Below are 21,385 nucleotides of genomic sequence, written 5' to 3'. Positions count from 1 at the left end.
ATACACACACACACATTAAAAATCACATGGAAATAAGATCATATGCAAAGTACATTATTCAGTGAATGCACCAGGGGGCAGCTTAATCATTAGCCCCCCCCCCCCCCACCAAGGCCAGACGGCCTGAGACCGAGACCAAGACCAAGACCTTAAAATGTCGCCTCAAGACCGAGACTGGGTCTTGAGACTCCATCTCTGATTTAAATTCTAAGGTTTATTATTTATTATGTGAAAATAAGAAATACATTTTTTAAAAGAAGACAATGCAAAGACAATACTGATAAAGGTTTGTCTTCTTGACTAAGGAGTTGATTTGATGAACCTATACCCTGAAAAGCCACAGCTAGATTTTTTTTTTAGCATTTTACAGCACAGGGTCTTCCCCAGTATTGCATCAACCATGTAAAATGCTCGAGAAAAAGGAGATATTACAAAAAACTTTTTTTGAGAGTATGACATTTCTAGCAACAGAACCTGCTGCAGTGATCAAAAAAGCTCTGCCTTGTTCACCAACATTCTCTTATTCATCGTAACACTGAAGAAGCCCTCAGCTCTTTCTGGTATTTCATTCTTTTTGTTTTTTTTTAATTGAAGAATGACACATTTTCACATCATTTGAGACTGAAATTTCCAAAAGGGGTTTGGGGAATTCCCTTTTGGGTATTTTGGATTGGATATTTTGTGAAACCAACGTCATGTTCAAAAGTCTGGCTCTGCACCCACTCACTGCTTGTTCAAGGAAAAGAATAAATGTTTTTCACCATACATTGGCCTCGTAGTCATTGGCAATCAGTTTAACCTCCAAATCCAATTTCTGTCACTCCTTACCAGTCTACTGGGCCTGTTGTTTTTCATGTTATTTTCTAATAAAACATTAAAAAAAAAACAAAAAAAACAGTGACACTAGGTAGTCAGATTGTGAAACAAAAAAATCTCACTGAAATTCAAAAAACAAAAAATAGAACCCGGGGGCATTCGTGGGTTAAATAGCAAATAGCTTTAATGCATGTTTCAATATTCAAAATGCAATAATTTCTTGTATCACACAACTGATAATAATAATAATCTGTATGGTAAAAGTTTAGTATCACATACTGATCCATTGAGTATCATTTTTATACAACATCTGCAAAAAGAGAAAAAATGAATATTCAGGATCAAATATAAAAGGAGGCAGAAAGTTGAGTATGACATCACAATGGTTAACAATGAGGCAATTTCCATGGAAAAATAGAAATAAGTCTCACCTTTTCCTCATTCTATTTTGGTAGTACTTTCGGGTTGTGTGTGTTTCCATGTAGTTTTCTTTTAGCCAGAGAAATTCTTGTTCCAAATGAAAATAACCTAATTAATATTAAAATATGGGAAGGTATATTTAAATGTTTGTGTATCAGTTCCAATTTAGCCTTGGGAGACTACTGATATTGTACAGCTTTCTTAAACTGGGTTTCCACACATCTTTTAAGATGTGTTAAAGCACTGAAAGTGCAGCCTGCTTCATTTGGCTACAAAAAAAAAAAAAAAAAAAAAAACTAAAAGAGCATGGGGGAAAAAAAAAGAAGACTAATAATAATTACAAAAAACAGCATTCCATAAGAAAGCCCTGTGTACTACCCTTGTATTATTTGCTAAACTTTTTTGACTGCATATATATTTATTATAAACCTATTATTATTATTATTATTATTATTATTATTATTACCATATTTGCTCAAGTATAATTCGAGAAATGTAAACCCAAAACACAATCCTGAAGTTGGGGGGGTCGACTAATACATGAGCAAACATATGAACTGATCCATAATTTACAGTAAAAGCCGATGTAAACGACATGTGGGCCAAAATAAACAAACATGAAACACAAATAGTAACAAGTAGTATGCTGTTTGCAAAACCAGCATACGTAGCAATTGTTATATCCTGTAGTAATAGTCTTCACAGCTCACACTTCATTCCGCCTGTACACACTCCTCCCGTGCAGCCAGAGCTGCAGGTCTTTTAAATTATGGCTGAGGGATCAACTGGCTCTTAATTTGCACGAGTTTAATAAATCTGTGTGACTGTCAGCTAATTAAATAATTACTAGCTGACAGTCATGCAGTCTCACGAGTAAAGTACAAAAATACAAATAACACCATGTCACAAAGACGGCCAGAGTGGGTTGCGTCAGACCAGAAAGGAATTCAAACACAGACAGAGACGGTGGTGATGATGAGCTGAGTGCAATGGCTGCACTCAGCGTTTATTAACAAATAAAAGGTTTGCAAACAGCACAAAAACAGGACACGGCACTTGACGCCAAAATAAACAGACAGACAAAACGACTAGACACTAACACACAGGTGAAACGGAGACGAACAAACACGGTGAGAATACACTTATTATATTTATAATTACGCTTACGCTTTTACTCCTTCTCTCTCACCCGTTCTCCACTCTCTGAACACCTAACCCCGAGTGACTAAAAATGTGCCTATTTATACTGTTGTGCTGGGATTCAATTACTAATTAATTATTCACCTGAATCCCAGCACGTGAATTAATTCTGTGCAACCCCGTGCTCACATATTACATTTAACCAGCACGTGAAGTGATTTGTGCCCTCCTCGTGCCTAAATACAAATCTACACTTTTTAAACACACGTGAAACACAGACCCGTTTATATCCCGTGTACCAATCTATACACCAACATTAACACACGCAACATACAACACATAACACACAAAATACACACAGGGGCGGGCACTTTGCCACACACCAGTAATGGCAGACAGTTTTTCGTCTGCCCTGTATTTTAAATAATAATAATACAAAATAATACGAAACATGCACTGGGGCGGGGAGTACCCCGTCACAAGGCTACACAAAACAAACATGCACTGTATTGTAATACGCATCAAAATGACACGTCTGGCGGTTCTAGGTAGAAGTGCTTATAAAATTGTTATTTTTGCAAATCTGCCGCTCAAACGGCGCAGGATATCTAATACATACAGTATATTTAGGGAATTATTATTATTATTATTATTATTATTTAGTAATTTAACAGACACTTTTAGCCAAAGCGACTTACCCAGTGACTACATCAACAGTTTAGTTGCACGTATACACTACAAATACAAAGCACATATGCATACAACCTACAGAAACAAACACACTGCACAATAATTGCAAAAAATGTTTCATTTGACAAAAAAAGTGCAAACAGAAACTAACCCCTCCTCCTCCCTCCTCTATCTCCTGATGACTTTGCCTCCTTCTTCTCTTCTAAAAAAATCCCCAAACAAAAAAGCTGTATTGCTTTTTTTCTTAGCTGTATTGTAATCTCTTTGCTATATTGTAATAACTTGTTACCTCTGTAAGTCGCCCTGCATAAGGTCGTTTGTCAAGCAAAAATTAAAAGGTCCTGCTGCCCTCAAACCAAAACTAAAATTTCAGCTGTGCTGAGAATACCTTGTTTCCACCTAAATATGGCTGCTTTCGTACATCTAAACAAAGATATTGCATTGGCTGCAAAAAAACGTAACAAGCAGACAAAAAAAGATTTTTTAAAACAACCTTGAGTGACAAATTCAGCAACATTTTCAAGTTTTGTAAACCTTTTAAAATGATGTTGACACGCTAATGACAAGGAATGTGCAATTTCCATATTTTGCTGCCTTTAAAATAAACCTTATAAAAGTTAAATGCAAACCTTAAATGACAAAACCCGTTTTTGTATTTCTTTACCTTTATAATTATGAAGTTTTAAAACCACAGATACCTTCAAATTATTAATAAATTGTAACATCATACATGTCACTGACTCGCTAGGTCATTGTAGTATGACTCGAACACCAATCATGAAGTTGGTATTTGTTTGACCCCATTGCCATAGTAACCACATGCACAGCACTGATAAAAGTATGACTTCACAATGTGAAATGCTTACGAAATCAGCTCTCAATTCGCCAATGCCCGCCATTGCTACAGTACACATTCCAAACACACACACTCATTTTTCACAGTTGCCAAAATATTTAAGATGGAAAACTGTATATAGACGGAACACTCCCAACCACTAAATCTCCAGTGTAAACCATTTAAAATGTTTGAAGTAGACAAAAAATAAATGTACTTACTTATGTTCACAGTGAATGCACTTTAAAAAGTCAAGGCAGCGTCACCAAACCAGCGAGAACACAGAATTACATTTTAAGCAATTATTAAATACAATGAAAGTCAGTCAGTTACTTACCATTGCCTAGTTAGTATCCTCTCGTCTCCGCTCCATACACAGGATAAAGTGTTGGGCTTGCAGTTATAAAGTCATGACAATCCAGAAAATCGCACATATCTCTTCAAACGACAGCAGTTTTAAGCTATTTGTCAGCATTCAGACAGCTCTCTTAATCCTGTTCACTTGAGCCTTTCTACTAAACTAAACTCTTAAAAGAATGTGCATATTTGTTTTGCCATTTTGACAGCCGCACTACTACTAACTTACTTTAAAAATGCACATAAAATAAACGTCTAGGACTTTTCAACAGACGTTCAACAGATCTGTGCCAACTGCCTCGCAAGCTGTTAATCAAACGTGGCTTGCACATGATTTGTTGTGTGAGAGGAAGATCCCACCCAAATATTGCATCACAATGACTACTTTGCTTTGACTGGCTAAAGCCTGCAGCATTTAAAAAAAAATAGCCTATCTGACTTAGACTTAAACACTGCCTTCGAGGCGCACAGTTGAGTTTTTTTTTATATAAATGTACTTAAACTTGGCATTCACATAGGCGCAGATTTGGGTGGGCATGTGTACGAACTGGGTGGGCCATGGCTACACCACTGGCATAAACATAGAAGTGATGAATTGTTTAAACAAGGACAGAGGGGGCAGGGTACAGTAGACAAGACAGTGCTGGACCATAGGGATCATTTTATATTTAATGTCTATGTTGAAATGTAAGTATTAAAATAAACTACTGGAGTTAGAAGCTAGAGTAGCTGCCAAAAACTATGATATTAATTTGGGATTACCAAAACTTGTCTTATCCTAAAGCAATTTAGAAGAATACTCAATTAGTGGGTTTAGGTTGTTCAGGATGGAGAGACGGGACAGAAGAGGAGAAGGGGTGGTGCTGTATATTAGAAACAGCATAGAAGTAAAATCAATGGACACAAAACCTATGCAAATCCATCTGGCTAAAGGTAAAAATGAAAGGAGTGACGCTAGGAGTTTGCTACAGACAGCCAAACATGGATGCTAATGGCAGTACAATAACAACATAGGCTTGTTCAGTAACTGAACGTTTGTAAAATTCCTTATGTTTCATAATGACACCACTGTCACATCAGTTAGAGCTAGGGACCTACCTAAATCGCGATTCCGCGGATTTCGCGGAAATCGTGAAATTGAGGGGTCCACGCGAAATTCACCTCTTAGGGGCCAATGCATACAAACAAGTACGGAGAGGAAAAAAAAAAGAAAACTTGTTTAAATGAACTACTGCACAATGCAAGTGACGCAAACTACGTATCTTCCTTCTGCAGATAGCCCTTTTTGATTCCTTCGCTGTCCCGTGTGCATTGCACTTAAGGAAAAACCAAACAAACAAAAAACGTCCACAAATAATATTTACAAACTAAATTCTCCAAAGCAGTTAATGTTCTTGTTTACTATTCAAATGACAAAGTTTTAATCAGCCTATCAGTGCGTCTTTACTGCTTTTATGTGACCTGTACTGTGCAGGAGGGGGCGGGACAAAGTTGGTGCTGCATTGTTTTGATTTAGGTTGCTAAAATCTAGTTTTCAGCATTGGAGGGAAAATAGTAGAAATGGATGACAAAGAAAGCAAAGTATATTTCGGCTGATGATCGTTTTAAGATATTTCCCAAAGAAACTACATGCAGACTGAGGTAATTGTTTTCCATCTTAATGTGTATTTGGAGAAAATACGATCGATCGCTATTTAGCTTCAGAATCACACATTAAACAAAAGGCTACTACAGAGGCTGCTGAACAGAACGTAAAATAAACAGCTTTCAGAAACCAAACTGGAAAGTCAGCGCAGACAAGAAGTATTCCTGTCTGCAAGTTAAATCAGTACTAAAACGATCAGCACAGCCACCTTGTTTCAACCTGCTGCTTACACAGTTGGAATTTTAGACCCGAATAGCCACATCTTCTTTGCCCTTGTGTAAACGAGTTTTGGGGCTGTTTCTAATCGATTTCCACATCTGTATAACTTGGCAAAGCTTTGCCTTAACTTCCAACCAATTCAGTGGATGCAGAACGTGCAGTCTCAATGTATGGGCAAGTCAACTGCCTCGGGATGCTGCATACTCGCCTTAACAAATGCCAGCACTCTGTTTTAGTAAGGAAGCAAGTACCACTATTTTTAGGCTTTATAGTGTTCTGAAATACTGTCTACTTAGGTTTATTTAATGTTCATGCATGTCCACGAAATCCTAATTTTATTCCGCAACATACCCGTGAAAAATACGTAAATTTACCGTGATTTAAGTAGACCCCTAATTATAGCCTTTCAGCACTTTCAAAGGTTACACCTCAATAATATGGCATGTCTCCAACATACCTTGTCCAGAAAACAGCATTATATACTGTTTGAATAAAGGCAGACATGTATGCTAGGATTATGCAAACAGAAATAGTAAAAACAAAGAAATGTTAGGTTATTATCATAATCCTGGTTCTCTGAAATAGAAATGTAACCATTACTGAATGGGTGTTCACCTCCTAAAGACCTGAATCCTGAATACTTTATACCAAAGCTGCTCTTTGAGCCTATGACGCAGTCGTGACCCCGCCCCCTGATGGAGCAAAAGGACAGCAGTCACAGATCTCAGCATAATTTTTCCTTCAAGTCTGCTGTGAATAATGGATGCAGCAACCTTTAAGGTTAATAGTTACATTTCTATTTCAGGGAACCAGCGTTATGAAAATAACCTAACATTCCCTTTCAAGTATGAAATGTAACCATTACTGAATGGGTGAGTATGCCCAAGCCTTCACAAATGCATGATTGAAGAACGACCGGAATGCTACAAGACTACTCCTTGTGCATCACCATTCAGTAGTCCAGTAACAAGTAGCAAGGATGAGAAACTGAGGAAGAATTGCACCTCTATGCCTGTGTTGTAAGGGTTGAGTGGGAAATTGCCCTTAACACTCCAGTTCTAAAACCAGGATTTTGAAGATCCACGACGTTTAGCCTGTAGAACCTACCAAAGGTATGGGGAGTAGCCCACACCGCCACATGGCATATGTCCTAGACAGATGCACCCTGGAATAAAGCCCAAGAAGTTGTAAGGCCCCTGGTGGAATGGGCAGTGAGCTTTTCTGGAGGGGGCAAGTTGGCCAGCTCATAGTCAGTCCTGACTGTTTCTGCTATCCACATGGACAGCCGCTGCTTAGACAGGGTTTGACCACAGGACTTTGCCCCATAGCAGACAAAAAATTGTTCAGACTGCCTCCAACTTTTTGTCCTGTCAACGTAGTACGCCAGGGCCCGAACTAGACAGAGCGTATGGAGCTGTCACTGTTAGACTGGAAAGGAGGTGGATGGAAATCCTCCAGTTCAACAGACTGGTTGACATGGAAAGCCGAGATAGTCTTCGGTAAGAAGGCAGGATCGGTATAGAGGGTAACCTTTGTCCTGGCCTCAATAAAAAATAATTAGGCTTTCGCGATAGAGAATGTCTCCATCTCACTCACCTGCTTTGCAGAGATGACAGCAAGCAAGAAAACCGCTTTAACACTAGAACCGCCACGGCAGTGTGGTGATAAAAGTTATGATAAAGTAATTGTAACATAAATCCTTAAGCTATCTCAAGACAAGTAAACATGTATTTGGATACCTTCTCAAGACATGCCTTTAGCTATGTATAAACAATGCTGTACTATAATGATCTAGGGTTTTACCACAATATCCTTCTATATTACCATCAAAACTACATTCATATCCAAGTGCACTCAAAAGTTAGACTTAAACATGAATATATGTTTTACAGTAAGCATAGAATTCTGGCTATAAATATGATTAATTCATTCGGCATATGATTGAACCTTTTGAGTAGTGAGTTCTAAAATGCACTGCCGGTCCTATGGGAGTGAGTTTTTTTTTCTGTCTACTGCATGCGCTTGATTATTACGAGTACAGCGTACAAACAAGCTGAAAGCTATATGTTTGTATGTATATAATGAACACTGATGAAATACAGACAAATTTTTTTTACCGTAAATAAATAAAACAAATAAATATAATGTTTTATTTTGTCATAGGGAAAGGTTTTGACTAAAAAATAACAGGTAGACAATAAACAACCACAACAACACGTCCTAACAAAAAAAAGGGCTGAACTAAAGGGAGAGAGCGTGAGAGACACGAATAAATCATATCCGGGTAAACAGGTGGTAGGGACGGAGGGAATAAGTGTCTAATGCTTCAGTGTATGATACTCCTTGAAGCATGGAGCAAAGCACAGAGGTTGGCGCCGCCTCTTTGCTGGACGCCTTTCACTTGTTGATGGTAAATATTCTTCACTTACGTCTTCACTGACACACTCGCTGACATCTGATTCAGTGGAAGAATTGTATGTATTTGAATTTAAATAGGAATCTAAATTCAGTATTATTTCTAATACTTCTTTCTCACTGAGCAATTTTCGCCAGTTTACAGACATTGCTCACATTTTTGTGATGGTTTATTGTATTGTATTCAGTCAATATCTGGCAGAGGGTGCAAGAGACCAATAAAAGGTGTTACAGAAACCTAGTGTTACAATATATTGTTATCAGAAGTTTTGTAGGCTCAGTAATTCAAGTTTAAAGTTGCAGAACGCACTGGTACGTTCATACTCCCTGGGAACCAGAGAGCAGTGAACGTACCGGTACGTTCATACTACTCAAAGGGTTAAGGTTTAGACAATATTCAACTTTGATTCAATTCAGTGTTATCATACAGGTAGTGGACAAAAAAAAGGATACACCAATGTAAAGTCACTTAATAGGGTGTTGGGCCACTATGGTATCCCGCTCTGTGGAGTTCTCGGCGGACCGTTTTTGATGAAACTGGCTGCTCGCACCCCAGGTTGAAATTTGCAGTCAATTGATCTGCAGTTGCTCATCTGTTTTGCTTTGCATTTCAAATTAATGCACGGATATCAAGATCTTGGAGTATGCGCTTCCGCCCACTGTTGCCCTTTGCTGATGATGTCTTTCCCTCAGAGTTCCATGCCGACATCACCTTAGACACCGTTGCTTGTGAAACATCAGCAAGTTGAGCTGTCTTGGTCACTGAAGCTCCTGCCAAATGCGCCCCAACAATCACCCCTCTTTCAAAGTCACTGAGGTCTCCTCTTGTAGCCATGCTAGTCATAATTATAGGCAACCAGGCCTGTCAGTATTTTTATACATGATCCAAAGCATGCTGGGATGTTATTTGCTTAATTAACGCATGAGCCACACTTGTGTGGAAGCTCATGCTTTCAATATACTTGGTGTCCCCCATTTACCCAGGTGTTACCATTTTTTTGTCCACTACCTGTATATCAGTGCTTGTTTCAACATACAAAAACAAAATGACAAATCTTACTGAAAGTAAATACCTTCTTTTATTAAAGTTACAAAAATAAGAGTAGATTGCATTAGATTGTAGTAATTAGTTTTCAATATATAATCAAATATTATACTAAGTATGTTCACGACAAATTAAAGAACCTTATATTCAGTTGTAATTAAGTTTCTAAATATATTCAACAAGGCGTTCACATTCTATCATGTAATTCAAAATAAGTTAATATTAATTCATACTCAATCGATTTATGCACCATGGAAATTGATGAGTTGTTTAGTTACTAGTCCTTATATGTGAAGAAAGCTGTAACAGTCTCGCAACGAGGAATTACTGTATATAGCTTTCTCCTCGTGGCTAAAAGGTGTTTCAGTTTAGAAACATTTCTTCAGTTTATAGTCCTATTCAGTTAAAGTTGGTAAAGAAAAAACAAGATGGTTTTTTCTTCAGGATTCCATGTCTCACGATGCAACAAAGCCACACTTCATGTGCGCTTAAGATGATGCTTGTAGCAAGGAAGCGGCAATTCGAGTAGATTTAAAAAGCACTTAGTATTAAGTAACTTTAGTATTCTTCTGTTTAGCATACTTTTAGATTTAGTAGCAACAAAGTCTTTTTATTGATCTTTTCTTCAAGAAGTTGTTTTCTTGTTGTCAGCAGCTGTGTTTGTTTTCGTTCCTTGAAGACAGAATGTTGAGAGTTGTTGAGTCTTCAGCGATTCAGTCCAATTGTACACACTTAAATGTTTTAGTGTTGTTTTTCCAAGAGTAGTATTGTCTTTTAAGAGAGAGTACTTGGAAAGTTGAAGTTGAGGGTCCTTGGAGAGAGTACTTGGAGAGATATTTCCTTCACAGAGATTGGAGAGAATGTTTTCCATGCTGCAAGCATTTTTATAACATTTGAGAATAGGTGTATCTCTCAGATTATTGGCATTCAATTGGACGACTCTCCTAGTCATTACATTGGTAAATCCTCAATCAGGTAATTTTATTAGCTGTTTTGAATGTAAGCAGATGACATCATAACTTCATCAAACACCTCACCATTTTCATTTAAACAAAAGATTGTAAATCACAGAAAATGCATTCAGTTAAAAATACTCTTTTGTGAAGTTATTCATTTTTACTTGATAATCACATTTCTATTTTCCTGATGTATTTTCACACAACGCAGTACCCAATAAAATCATATATGTACAATAATTAGCATTTTAATTAGATTTTTAGCCACCTGAATGATAAATGACTTAGCAGGGGATTTATCTTAACAAATGACATTCTTTGTCCTACAGGAGTAGTCAAGAGTTCTGTTTTCAGAGTTGTCTTATAAATTGTCAATAGGTATATTTTCATTTAAGCAAATATAAATTGTACTTTCTATATCACAGCAGTCATTTTGATGGTTAGAGGTTTTCAAATATAAATTACTCTGCGTGTCTGACTTATGCATTTGTCCATTTATGACTTTTCCTAAATACGTGTATTAAATACCCTGACGGCATTTGAAAGGCAGGCTCACGAAAATAAGGAAGTTATAATCCCACCCGCCTAGAACCGCCAAAGCCGTCATTTTGACTGCCATTTACAATACAGGTTTTTATTTTACAATATTCTATTTTTATATACAAGCCTGCTGTTATCTCTACTGGACCCGACAACCATCAATTCCTTGTACAAGGAATGCACCAGGGAAAATATCAGTAGGAGAGACTTCATCTTGAAGCTAGTCACTGAGATCTGTGACTGCAATCCTTTTGATCCCACGGAGGCGGGGCCATGACTGCGTCACAGGCTCAAAGAGCAGCTTTGGTATAAAGAATTCAGGATTCGGGTCTTTAGGAGGTAAACACCCATTCAGTAATGATGATATTTGGTACTTGAAATGGAACTAAAAAGAGTATTGTATTAGTGGAATTAACTAAAATGTAACCTGCTCCCAGACTGATTAAATGACCTAGCAAAATATGTGTTTTTAAAAGGTACTATTTTATTGAGGCCTACTATAATAGTGGCCAGTTTTCACAAGCCCATGTGTGGATTAAGTCACCTCGTCTTGACACAAGCTTTTAGCGCTGTATTTATTATTTGCTTTAACATATACTTAATTTCATTAGTGGCCATTTAGTTTTTGTGTTATTTTACATCACAAAGAGATCCCTGACCTCGAGGGTCCAAATTGCACCCCTGCATTAATGCTTACTGTACATCACTATCAACACAAGCAGAAACAGCACCAGTGACAAATCGTGCGCTACCATTCCCACATATGGTATTTCATGAGTTCCTAGTTTCAAAAATGCTTTGACAAGTATTTGTTTCAACAGTGACTGCATGCTATGACTTTATAAAATCAAGAATGTACAAGTGAATAAAATTAGGAGCCTATGGTTATAGTGGTACCATTATTAGGATCTGAAAATCAGACCCAAGCCAACCATATATAAAACAGAGAATATTTATTGTACAGCAATACATTACAGATTGTACAAACTTTGTATACAGAAAAGGTCATTCTTCTTGGTCAAACGAACAGGAGCTAAAGACTGGAGAGTGGTACGGGTGTAGAAATGCTTTGTTAAAAAAAAACATCCAATAAACTGCTTTTTTGTACAATCTGGAGGGGTAGTGTTCATTTTCCAACTCTCAATAATTAGAGCCACAATGTTTTAGTCATTGAATTCAATTATAATAATTGGTCCAGGTCAAATAAATGTTAAGATGGCAGGCGTGGAGGGAGAAGGTGGTGCAGTTCACTAGTTTATGAGCGGGTGTATTTGCCCCAGATGTGAAGCATGAATACTGATGCGATAAAGAGCAGGCTCATGACCAGCACTGGAACTGGGCCACTGGAAGAGAAAAGAAAACAGACAAACACAAATGAGAATGAGGGCAGTTTGTAATGATTTAATTGCTGGGGGTGGGGAAGTCTACAACTTTAGCACTCAATACTGTGGATTGATAGAGGCAGTTAAGATGGCATTTTGCAAACCAGTGCAAGTACCACTGACCAAATAGCATCCAGATAACTAATCTGTAATGTTTTGAAGCAATGGCACATTTTAATGGATACCCTCACAACACACACACACAGAGCACATGCTAAATGAGATCACACCAAATCTCTCCTCTTTCTTTAGAAGCATCAATTGAATTAATAAATATATTTTGATCTAGTCAGGAAATCAAAAGTGCTTGATAAGCCTGTGCCAAGGGTGAAGTGTTTACTATAAAGATCATAACACAATAAAATTAGACAGGGAAATAAAAATGACAATGCTAAGACTTCAGGTGTGGTGTCACTGCTTTCAGGATCATTCAACACGGTTCGTGATTTGCCAAGCCAATTAGAATTGAGCAAGGACAAATCAAACAAGGTACCATGACCATACATCCTGGAATATGGTCACAACTTAGCTGGAACAGAAGTACTTAACTTCTATTACCTCCAGGGCACTCAAGTCAACCAAACAGTACATTCCCAAGTAGGAATTAAAACATTTGAAGCCCTTCACACTGGCATGCTCTACTCGGGTCAGGACCCGGTGTCATGCAGGTCGGGTACATGATTTCACACCGCTTTTGATAAAACAGGGTTGGCCTGGGTGACATAATGAAGTACACAATGCACATGCACGGATCAATGCCCCAGAAGTAGCTGGTTACTGGCATTTCCATCCAAGCTTCTCTGGATTGAACCGTCTTCCACATTTTTAATTACAGCAAATGTTTCTTCATCCCTACTGCAATCTGGCTCATGCTGCATCTCAAACAACAAAAATATGGCTAAACAGAATAAACAGAAATGTTCCTTGCGGAAGTGACACCTTCATACAGATGTGGCTGTTTGTTATTGCGTTGGCTCACGAACGGCCGTCATGCATTTAGTCTCGCTCAACCAAGGTCAAAGTGTGTCAACCCACATCCTGAGGTAGGTCGCTGGGACCCGGGTACAACCCAGGTATGTGGTTTCACACTACGTGGGATTGTGACCCAGGTAGCCAGAACCCGGGTCCAGACCCAGGTATGCGTGCCAGTGTGAAAGGGGCTTAGGATAGACTCTTAGGAAACCTTGACATGAGACCAGTAGAGATAATTAACCTTTCAAACAATGGGAGTGCAAACACCTTTGAGACCATATAAGGACACCGTAACTTATTAGAAACATCCATTACAGGTATGAAATGCATGGAGTCCCACAGAGGTCAAAATGTGTAATTTTTGCACAAATCAGCTTTGCCTAAATTTTACTGGGGAGTTCATTCCTGAATTAGTACAATGATAGTGACATTAACTTCACCATTGGACCACTGCTATCAACTGCCATGTTACTAGTTGAATTTATGGTGGTGTATCTTAAATGTTTGAACTTGCAAATTTGGTTCACAGGTCCTAGGTGTTTACTAATTCTGATCTTTTAATCCTACTTCAATGCAGAAACAAAAGTAAAAGGTAATTGGAAGAGAAGTGAATAGCTAGAAAAAAAATTAACCACATAATAGGCTTTGGCTACACTAGAGGGTTTTATTTGAATGATTACCACAGCTATTTGTATTTGGGGATCTAACTACTATTCCTGTAATGACATTTTAAATTTGTGACATTTAACACAGAGAAGCGCCAATTCAGTTTCTGCTCCAGTTAGCCATTATGATACAAGATATGTGGTGCCTCTGTAGAGTTGAAGTTCACTCCAAAGCTTCATAACAGTAGTGACATGGTTTACATGTAATGGACCTTTCTACCTCAAAGCTGTTAGCAGCCCATAAGCTAGTTATGGCAAGTAGTCCACATACACTTACTAGTAGCAGTTCTATACACTCTTTGGTATATTTTAGGGATCTAAATTCTCAATATCGCTGGGTTTAAAACATTATTCTTCAAAGACAAAAGGGCCAGTCAAATGGCACAAGTGAAGCCTGCATACTGCAACTCAGTGCAAGAGCCAGGCAACTGTAGAGCTAGTGAGCTGAAGCAATGATGCATTTTAGAAAAATGATACCCTGACAATACTCACACTTTGAGACCAGGGGAGTCCTCAGTGTAGAACCTCCACATTCCTCCTGTGCCTGCAGAGGATGCACGGCCTGCACTCCTTGTTCCACTGCTGGTGGCTTTCCTACAAAGAGGGAACACAAATAATACTTAATCCAGCAATTTAACATGCATTTGGAATACAGAAATAACATGAAATTATTTTCAACTGGATTTCTTCAAAACACATTTTTATATATATATAAAAAAAGGCTTAACTTTCTAAGCTCCCCCTGTAGATGCTAAACAGAAGAAAGTAGAAGACGCAATAGATATTGCTGTATCTACTATGATGGCAAAGCAACATTCCGCTGCTAAATATGGCTGTTTCAGCATTCTCACCGTAGAACATCTTTCTTTTAGGAGACTGGGGTGTATTCCATTTACCCTGCCACAGTATTGTAGATTAACACCCAGTGCCACATGTATTAGGGTGGGATTAACTCCATCTAATGACCTGTGTGCAGCAGGGAGAGTTGTGCATTTCAATGGGGTGCCAATGCTCGTAAAAAAACCAAGTCAAAACGTCAATCGTTTCAGCTACTGCAAATTTGTGTACTTAATGACTGCTGTCCTAATACCTGGCAGATTACAAAGGACTATGCTAGACTTGAATACAAAGTGTGGAGAACTAAACAAACGCCAAAGAGGTAATGCTTGATTACTCCCGTTTAAGCAATTCTGCCACTTTACCTCTGTCTGACGGTGGAGCCAGCAGCTCTGGAAGCAACAGCTTTGCTGGGGGAGCGACTGGAGGCGCCGACATTGGTCGCACTTGCTGCAGGGCCAGGCTAAAAGAAAACAAACACACATTGATAATAACATGGACAAACAATCCAGGATGACGCAACACAAGCTGTATCATCACATACAACTATAAAGAAACACTGTGGGCACAGACAAAAAAAAAAAACACTATTAAGATTGGTATTTTAAATTAAGAAAAAAAAAATCTATGAATGTACGCTCCACAGTCAGTGCTTGTTAGGAATGCGATATTCTAGTAATAAACTTTTAAGATGGCCCGTTCGTGGGATTTAACGACTAAGTCCATTATCAGGGAGGCCAGTACCTATATGCAGGCCTTCCTTGTCCAATGTAAAATATATAACGGTGACGTGGCCTTTAAAACTGGGTTTAAATAAAGCAATGCTTTTAAACTAACTCATATAGCTCTACTTTCATAACGTGTAGCTTAAAGTTACAGTACATGTAAGGTATGGTTTTCTACATCTATACATAATAATGATCACTAAGCTGTAAGTGTATTCCATCAAACTTGATTAAATAAAAAAAGAAGAAAGTAAAGCAGACTAAATTGTGTACAACCACCAACTGTGCAGAAACTACTTTAAATACCACTGTACTAGATACACAAATACTGATGGCCGAGCCCCCACCATCACACAAAACATACTGTATGAAATGTGTGGCACTACCACAGTCATTACAAACAGCCACGTCTGCATGCACTAGTAGTAGCCAAGCATCATCCATTCATTCAACAATACGACAATCAGTATTTTCGAGTACAAGGAACTATAAACTACTGAGAAAATATTGTATTGCTTATAGACAAATATGCATATAATTGACAAAAACAATAGCTTTTAGTACAGTTCAGTAGCAAAAGACAGCAGGAAACCAAATCACTATGTTGGCGAAAAAAAAACTATATTTATTTTAATCACTCATCGAAAAGCTAATATAAAATATGAGGAAATATTGCTTACCATGTTTATGTAGTCTCTCTTCGTTTATTCACGCGTAATTCTCTTATCGGCAGGATTCCTCTTAGCGTTTGCGTCTCGTTCAGACCTGTGCAGTTAATTCTTCGTGTATTTAACCTGTAAATGAACAGCTGAATTTCAGAGGATGACGGGCCGCTAAACAGGCTACGACAGCACGACAAAGGAACTTGTGAGCTGTCCTGAAAAACGCCTTAGTATAAAAAATAAATAAACGTAAAATACAAGTAAAAATTAAGTAACTCACGGTCATTATGTTAAAATATACATATAAACGTATTTTTTTAATCATTGTAAACAAAGTTAATATTATTTTAAACAAGGAAGCACTATTAAAATACAGGCAGATAAGGGGGCAGTTAACCAGAATGAGGTGACGTGTCCCCGAGTGAAATGTACACACAGATTGTTAGCAGAGGATGTGAGAAAATGGGGACCATTTTGGCTCCACCACAATGCAGCACAGTGTTCCAAATAGAGCAATTGAGCCAACATGGCAAACAAACCGTTCAGTTTCATCATAGCGTCCACAACGACCTCCTGCTCGCAGCAGATTGTGAAGTATGGTCGGGGGTATGTCGTCCTGTGCGTGTTTCAGTTTTGTAGACAATCGTATTGATAGTAAATAAGAAAGGTAATTTATACCTGACATATGTGCAAGTGTCTATTTTTCCACAACTTGTAATTTTTGATCGGGCTTGTATTTTTACTTGCTGAAAACGCAAGTTCAATTTTTGTATTGATTATAACAACTAATCATTACATTACATGCCATGCTTTTTACCACGTCAAGGAGCGATATTACGTTTTTTATATAGGATTACAGCTGTCGATTACAAACAACTGACCGATTACACTGCTGTTTTTTTCAAGTTAAACTTGGCTCGGTCATTGCGGCAAACCGTTCAAAAAAGTAAAGCATAGGATTTTCTTCACAGAGAACGTGATCCCCTCCGGAAGAATAAACTGATTAAACCATAAAACAGTAATTCAATAATCCAGTATAGACAGTGTGTTATAATATCTGAATAATCAGAGCTAGTACTATGGTGAATGTGGTGTTTCTGCACCCGGATTTAGGGATCGGCGGTGCAGAGCGGCTTGTAGTGGATGCCGCTCTGGCACTACGTTCCAAGGGCTGTAATGTTCAAATATGGACCGCACACTACGACCCTGAACACTGCTTCTCGGAGACCAAAGACCCCGACCTCCCCATAGTCTGTGTGGGGGATTGGCTGCCCACAAGCATCTGTGGATACTTCCACGCACTCTGCGCCTACATTCGCATGGTGTACGTCGCCCTGTACCTTATCTTCTTCAGCGGGGTGGAGTTTGACGTTGTGTTTTGTGACCAGGTTAGTTCAACAGAAGTTTGTCTTGGCAAATATAGCAACGTTTTGTTAAATACATTTGGGATAACTGGGTCAACTTTAGATTTTGTAACTTATCTAGTTTTCTGTAATGACTGTAATTAAAAAATGAGCAGTTTTATCTTCATTATGTGCAACCCAATGAACTTACCATAAACTGTCAAAAAATTATTTTATACAAGGGCAGATATCAATGTCCTAATATAGGCTACACCTCAGGCGCTCTCAAACTGCCAGGGGACAGTGGGTACGTAGTTTAAACGTTACAGAGCACCCTGCAGTGTTACAAATACATTACCTTTGCTGTATCCTATGTTGCCTGTATTGCAATATGTTTTCCAATATAATCCCTGTTTTGATTTTGTTATTCACACTACATGGGTTACAGAGTTAAATCAGCTGGAAATACATTTGCAACTTTTACTCTGGTGTATCCAGGTGTTTAGATTGAAATGAGTGGATACTTTGTGGACAAGAAATAGCAGCGTTTCAGGAGGGAGCATGATCTTTCAATGTTGTGAATGCCAGAGATTTAAAAAATCTAAACAATCAGGATTATAAACCCCATGTGTATTATTAAATACATCAAGCATGTATTTTGACATTCCTGTTGTTACAATGCCTTATTGTAACTACATTGTTTAAGTTTATTTTTCTGTGCATCTCCTTCAGGTATCGGCATGCATCCCTGTAATCAGACTCACTAGGAGGAAGAAGAAAGTCCTTTTCTACTGCCACTTCCCAGACCAGCTCCTCACGGCACGCAGCTCGTTCCTCAAGAGACTCTACAGGGCTCCCATCGACCGCCTGGAGGAGGCCACCACCGGCATGGCGGACTGCGTGGTGGTCAACAGCCAGTTCACAGCAGGCGTCTTCAAACACACCTTCAAGTCCCTGTCCAGTGTGCACACAGACGTCCTGTACCCTTCACTGAACTTCAGCACCTTCGACACAGAACCTGCAGAGCTTGGCGGATTGGTCCCGGCAGAGAAGAGCTCTGTGTTCCTATCCATCAACCGGTACGAGAGGAAGAAGAACCTGCCCCTGGCCCTGGAAGCCTTGAAGGACCTTCAGGGCAGGCTCTCCGGGAATGATTGGAAAAAGGTTCATCTTGTGATGGCTGGTGGCTATGATGAGAGAGTGCCGGAGAACGTGGATCACTACAAGGAGCTCAAAGACTTATCCACTAAGCTTGGCTTATCGGACAGTGTAACCTTCCTGCGGTCCTTTTCTGACGAGCAGAAGGTCTCCCTCCTCCATCACTGCACCTGTGTCCTCTACACGCCCAGCAACGAGCATTTTGGCATTGTCCCTGTGGAGGCCATGTACATGCGCTGTCCGGTCATCGCTGTCAACTCAGGCGGCCCGCTTGAGTCCATAGCCGACGGGGAAACTGGGTTCTTGTGCGATCCCCAGCCAGCATGCTTCGCTGAGGCCATGGAGAAGTTTGTGAAGGACCCCGGCCAACGACTGGGCATGGGGGAGGCCGGGAGAGACCGGGTTTTAAAGCTCTTTTCTTTGGATGCATTTTCGGAACAGCTGTACCAATACATCTGTAAACTGACAGAATAAAGCACACACGGGATAAGGTATTTTGAATGCAATTTTGAATGATTACACGGAACCTGGATCTTTTTCTAATATTTTCTAACTTGAGCTGGACTTCAATTTAGTTTTTCTGTATATCCTTAGGGAACCTAAATTTGATGTTCTAAAAGCAATTACTTTGAACCTCCCTAGATGGACTACAGAGCCCCGATATAACTGTAGATCATGTACTGTATTTGTTAAATCCATGCATTCCTTGTAATTGTTCCAATAAAAAAAATCCCTTTCGCTATTGTAATAAAATAAACATTGTTGCCACATTATATTAGTAGGTATTATTTCAGGTTCTCATACTCCCATTGTAGCTAACAAATAATTCCATGCACATTCATCTACTAATTAGCCTTCAGTGTGTAGTTTTCAAAATAATCTCTGTTTTCTCAAACATGTATTTTCATTGTAAATCCTGATTTATTTGGAACTATACTATGTTAAACATATCTTCATTTGCAGGCCTTGCTTTCAGATAGTCTTCCACTTGCATGGTCATTTCACCCAGGAAGTTAAATTGTCCCAACCCATTGAGGACCTTATGTTATGTTGGTAGGCAACCAGCTGCTTCCCCTAATGACCGACATGCTCTGCAGCCAGTAAGATGCTTGACCCCAAAGAAACTGCTGAGGTGAAATGACCTGTGAAGTGTAACAGACTTCTGAAAGGCAAGAGAAGCAAAACTAAGACATTTCTTTTACCCAGTATAGTACCAGACACAGTTTTAGTTTCGTTGACGAAATTGGTGACGAAAATGTTCGTCAATGAACTGTTTTTTGTTTTAGTCAACGATGACTATAAGTGATGAAATCTATCCTAAATGACGATGATGATGATAACGACCCCACTAAACGGTTTCAAAAACGTACTAAGACGAGACAAAATGAGCTTGTTTGACTAAAACACACACAAAAATGAATTTGTCATGTTTTTTTCCCCTCCGAGTTTCCTTATTGATTCAGTATGCTGCCTTATTTACATTTACTGGTGAAAATAATCATCACATGTTTATTAGTCAGTTGGAGAGCTGTTTTTCAATCAGACAGTGTTGACAGCAGTGACATTCTGCAAGTGTAATTTCCAAAAATGCTTTCCACAGCAAGGAAAAGATCAGAGGTTTGGAAGCATTTCAGATATGATCTACAATTAAATAAAACTTTCTGTAAAGTTTTTTGTTGTTTTTTTTGTCGCCAATGGTTTTTACCCAATTTGGAATGCCCAATTATTATTTTTATCCCGGTTCACAGCTGCAACCCCCAGGCGACTTGGGAAACGGAGGCTGAAACATGCATCCTCTGAAATGTGTTCCTGCCAATCCGTCATTTTTCGCACTGCAGTTCCACAGCGAAGCCACCAGACCTATAGTGCCGGAGGACAACACAGAGCTGAATGGCTCCACTGCAGACCTGCAGGCGCCCTATCAGCCACAGGGGTCGCTGGTGAGTGGTGAACCGTGGATTGCCCTGCTGACCTAAACTCTCCCTACCCAGGTGGCGCTCGGCCAATTGTGCACCCCCCCCCCCCAGGAACCCCCAGTCACCCCTAGTCACGGTCGGCAATGACAGAGCCTGGATTCCAACTGGCGACCTCCAGGCTATAGGGCGCATCCTGCACTCCATGTGGAGTGCCTTTACTGGATGCACCACTCAGGAGACTGACTTTTGTCAAGTTATTAATGTAGACAAAACAAAGAATGCGGATACAGCCTGTCTGGAAAAAACAACAATTCTGAAGCAACATTTAAGCCAACAGCACCCGGACATTTTATCAAAGGTAAGAAATAACGATTAAATATTTATTAAAATACGTTAAATGAGTTCCAAATTCACTTTAAATTTCAGTCTACTGATAAGTATTTTATGAAAGTATTTTATGAAATTGAAAGGTGAAACGAATGATGAAGTAGGGTGGCGTTTAGAAAAGATTACAATTACTGTAAAACAAAAAAATGTTTGCGAGCAAGTACGTTTAACAAATTTTGGTTGTACTAGTAATAACACACTAACTACTAAGCCAAAAACACAAACATATGTTGACTTAGTATGTCCAAAATAGGGCAAAA

The 21,385-nt window shown here is 38.9% G+C and overlaps 2 protein-coding genes across 2 annotated transcripts; one reads left to right on the top strand and one right to left on the bottom strand.

Annotated features, from left to right (window-relative positions):
• Positions 1–12,014: 12,014 nt before the first annotated feature.
• On the bottom strand, positions 12,015–16,514 carry sec61b (SEC61 translocon subunit beta). Its single transcript, XM_034059163.3, has 4 exons — positions 16,340–16,514; positions 15,300–15,397; positions 14,590–14,691; positions 12,015–12,421 (listed from the first exon to the last, which is right to left on the bottom strand). The coding sequence occupies exons 1-4, from the start codon at positions 16,340–16,342 to the stop codon at positions 12,334–12,336; spliced, it is 291 nt and encodes a 96-aa protein (XP_033915054.1). The 5' UTR covers positions 16,343–16,514; the 3' UTR covers positions 12,015–12,333.
• Positions 16,515–16,737: 223 nt separating this feature from the next.
• On the top strand, positions 16,738–19,595 carry alg2 (ALG2 alpha-1,3/1,6-mannosyltransferase). The gene is made up of 2 exons (XM_034059186.3): positions 16,738–17,709; positions 18,397–19,595. The coding sequence occupies exons 1-2, from the start codon at positions 17,401–17,403 to the stop codon at positions 19,294–19,296; spliced, it is 1,209 nt and encodes a 402-aa protein (XP_033915077.2). The 5' UTR covers positions 16,738–17,400; the 3' UTR covers positions 19,297–19,595.
• Positions 19,596–21,385: the final 1,790 nt, after the last annotated feature.

Source organism: Acipenser ruthenus, chromosome 3, assembly GCF_902713425.1.
Source record: "Acipenser ruthenus chromosome 3, fAciRut3.2 maternal haplotype, whole genome shotgun sequence".
Lineage (NCBI taxonomy): Eukaryota > Metazoa > Chordata > Actinopteri > Acipenseriformes > Acipenseridae > Acipenser > Acipenser ruthenus.
The sequence above is the reverse complement of the archived record's forward strand: the minus strand, read 5'-3'. Positions and strand labels throughout refer to the sequence as shown.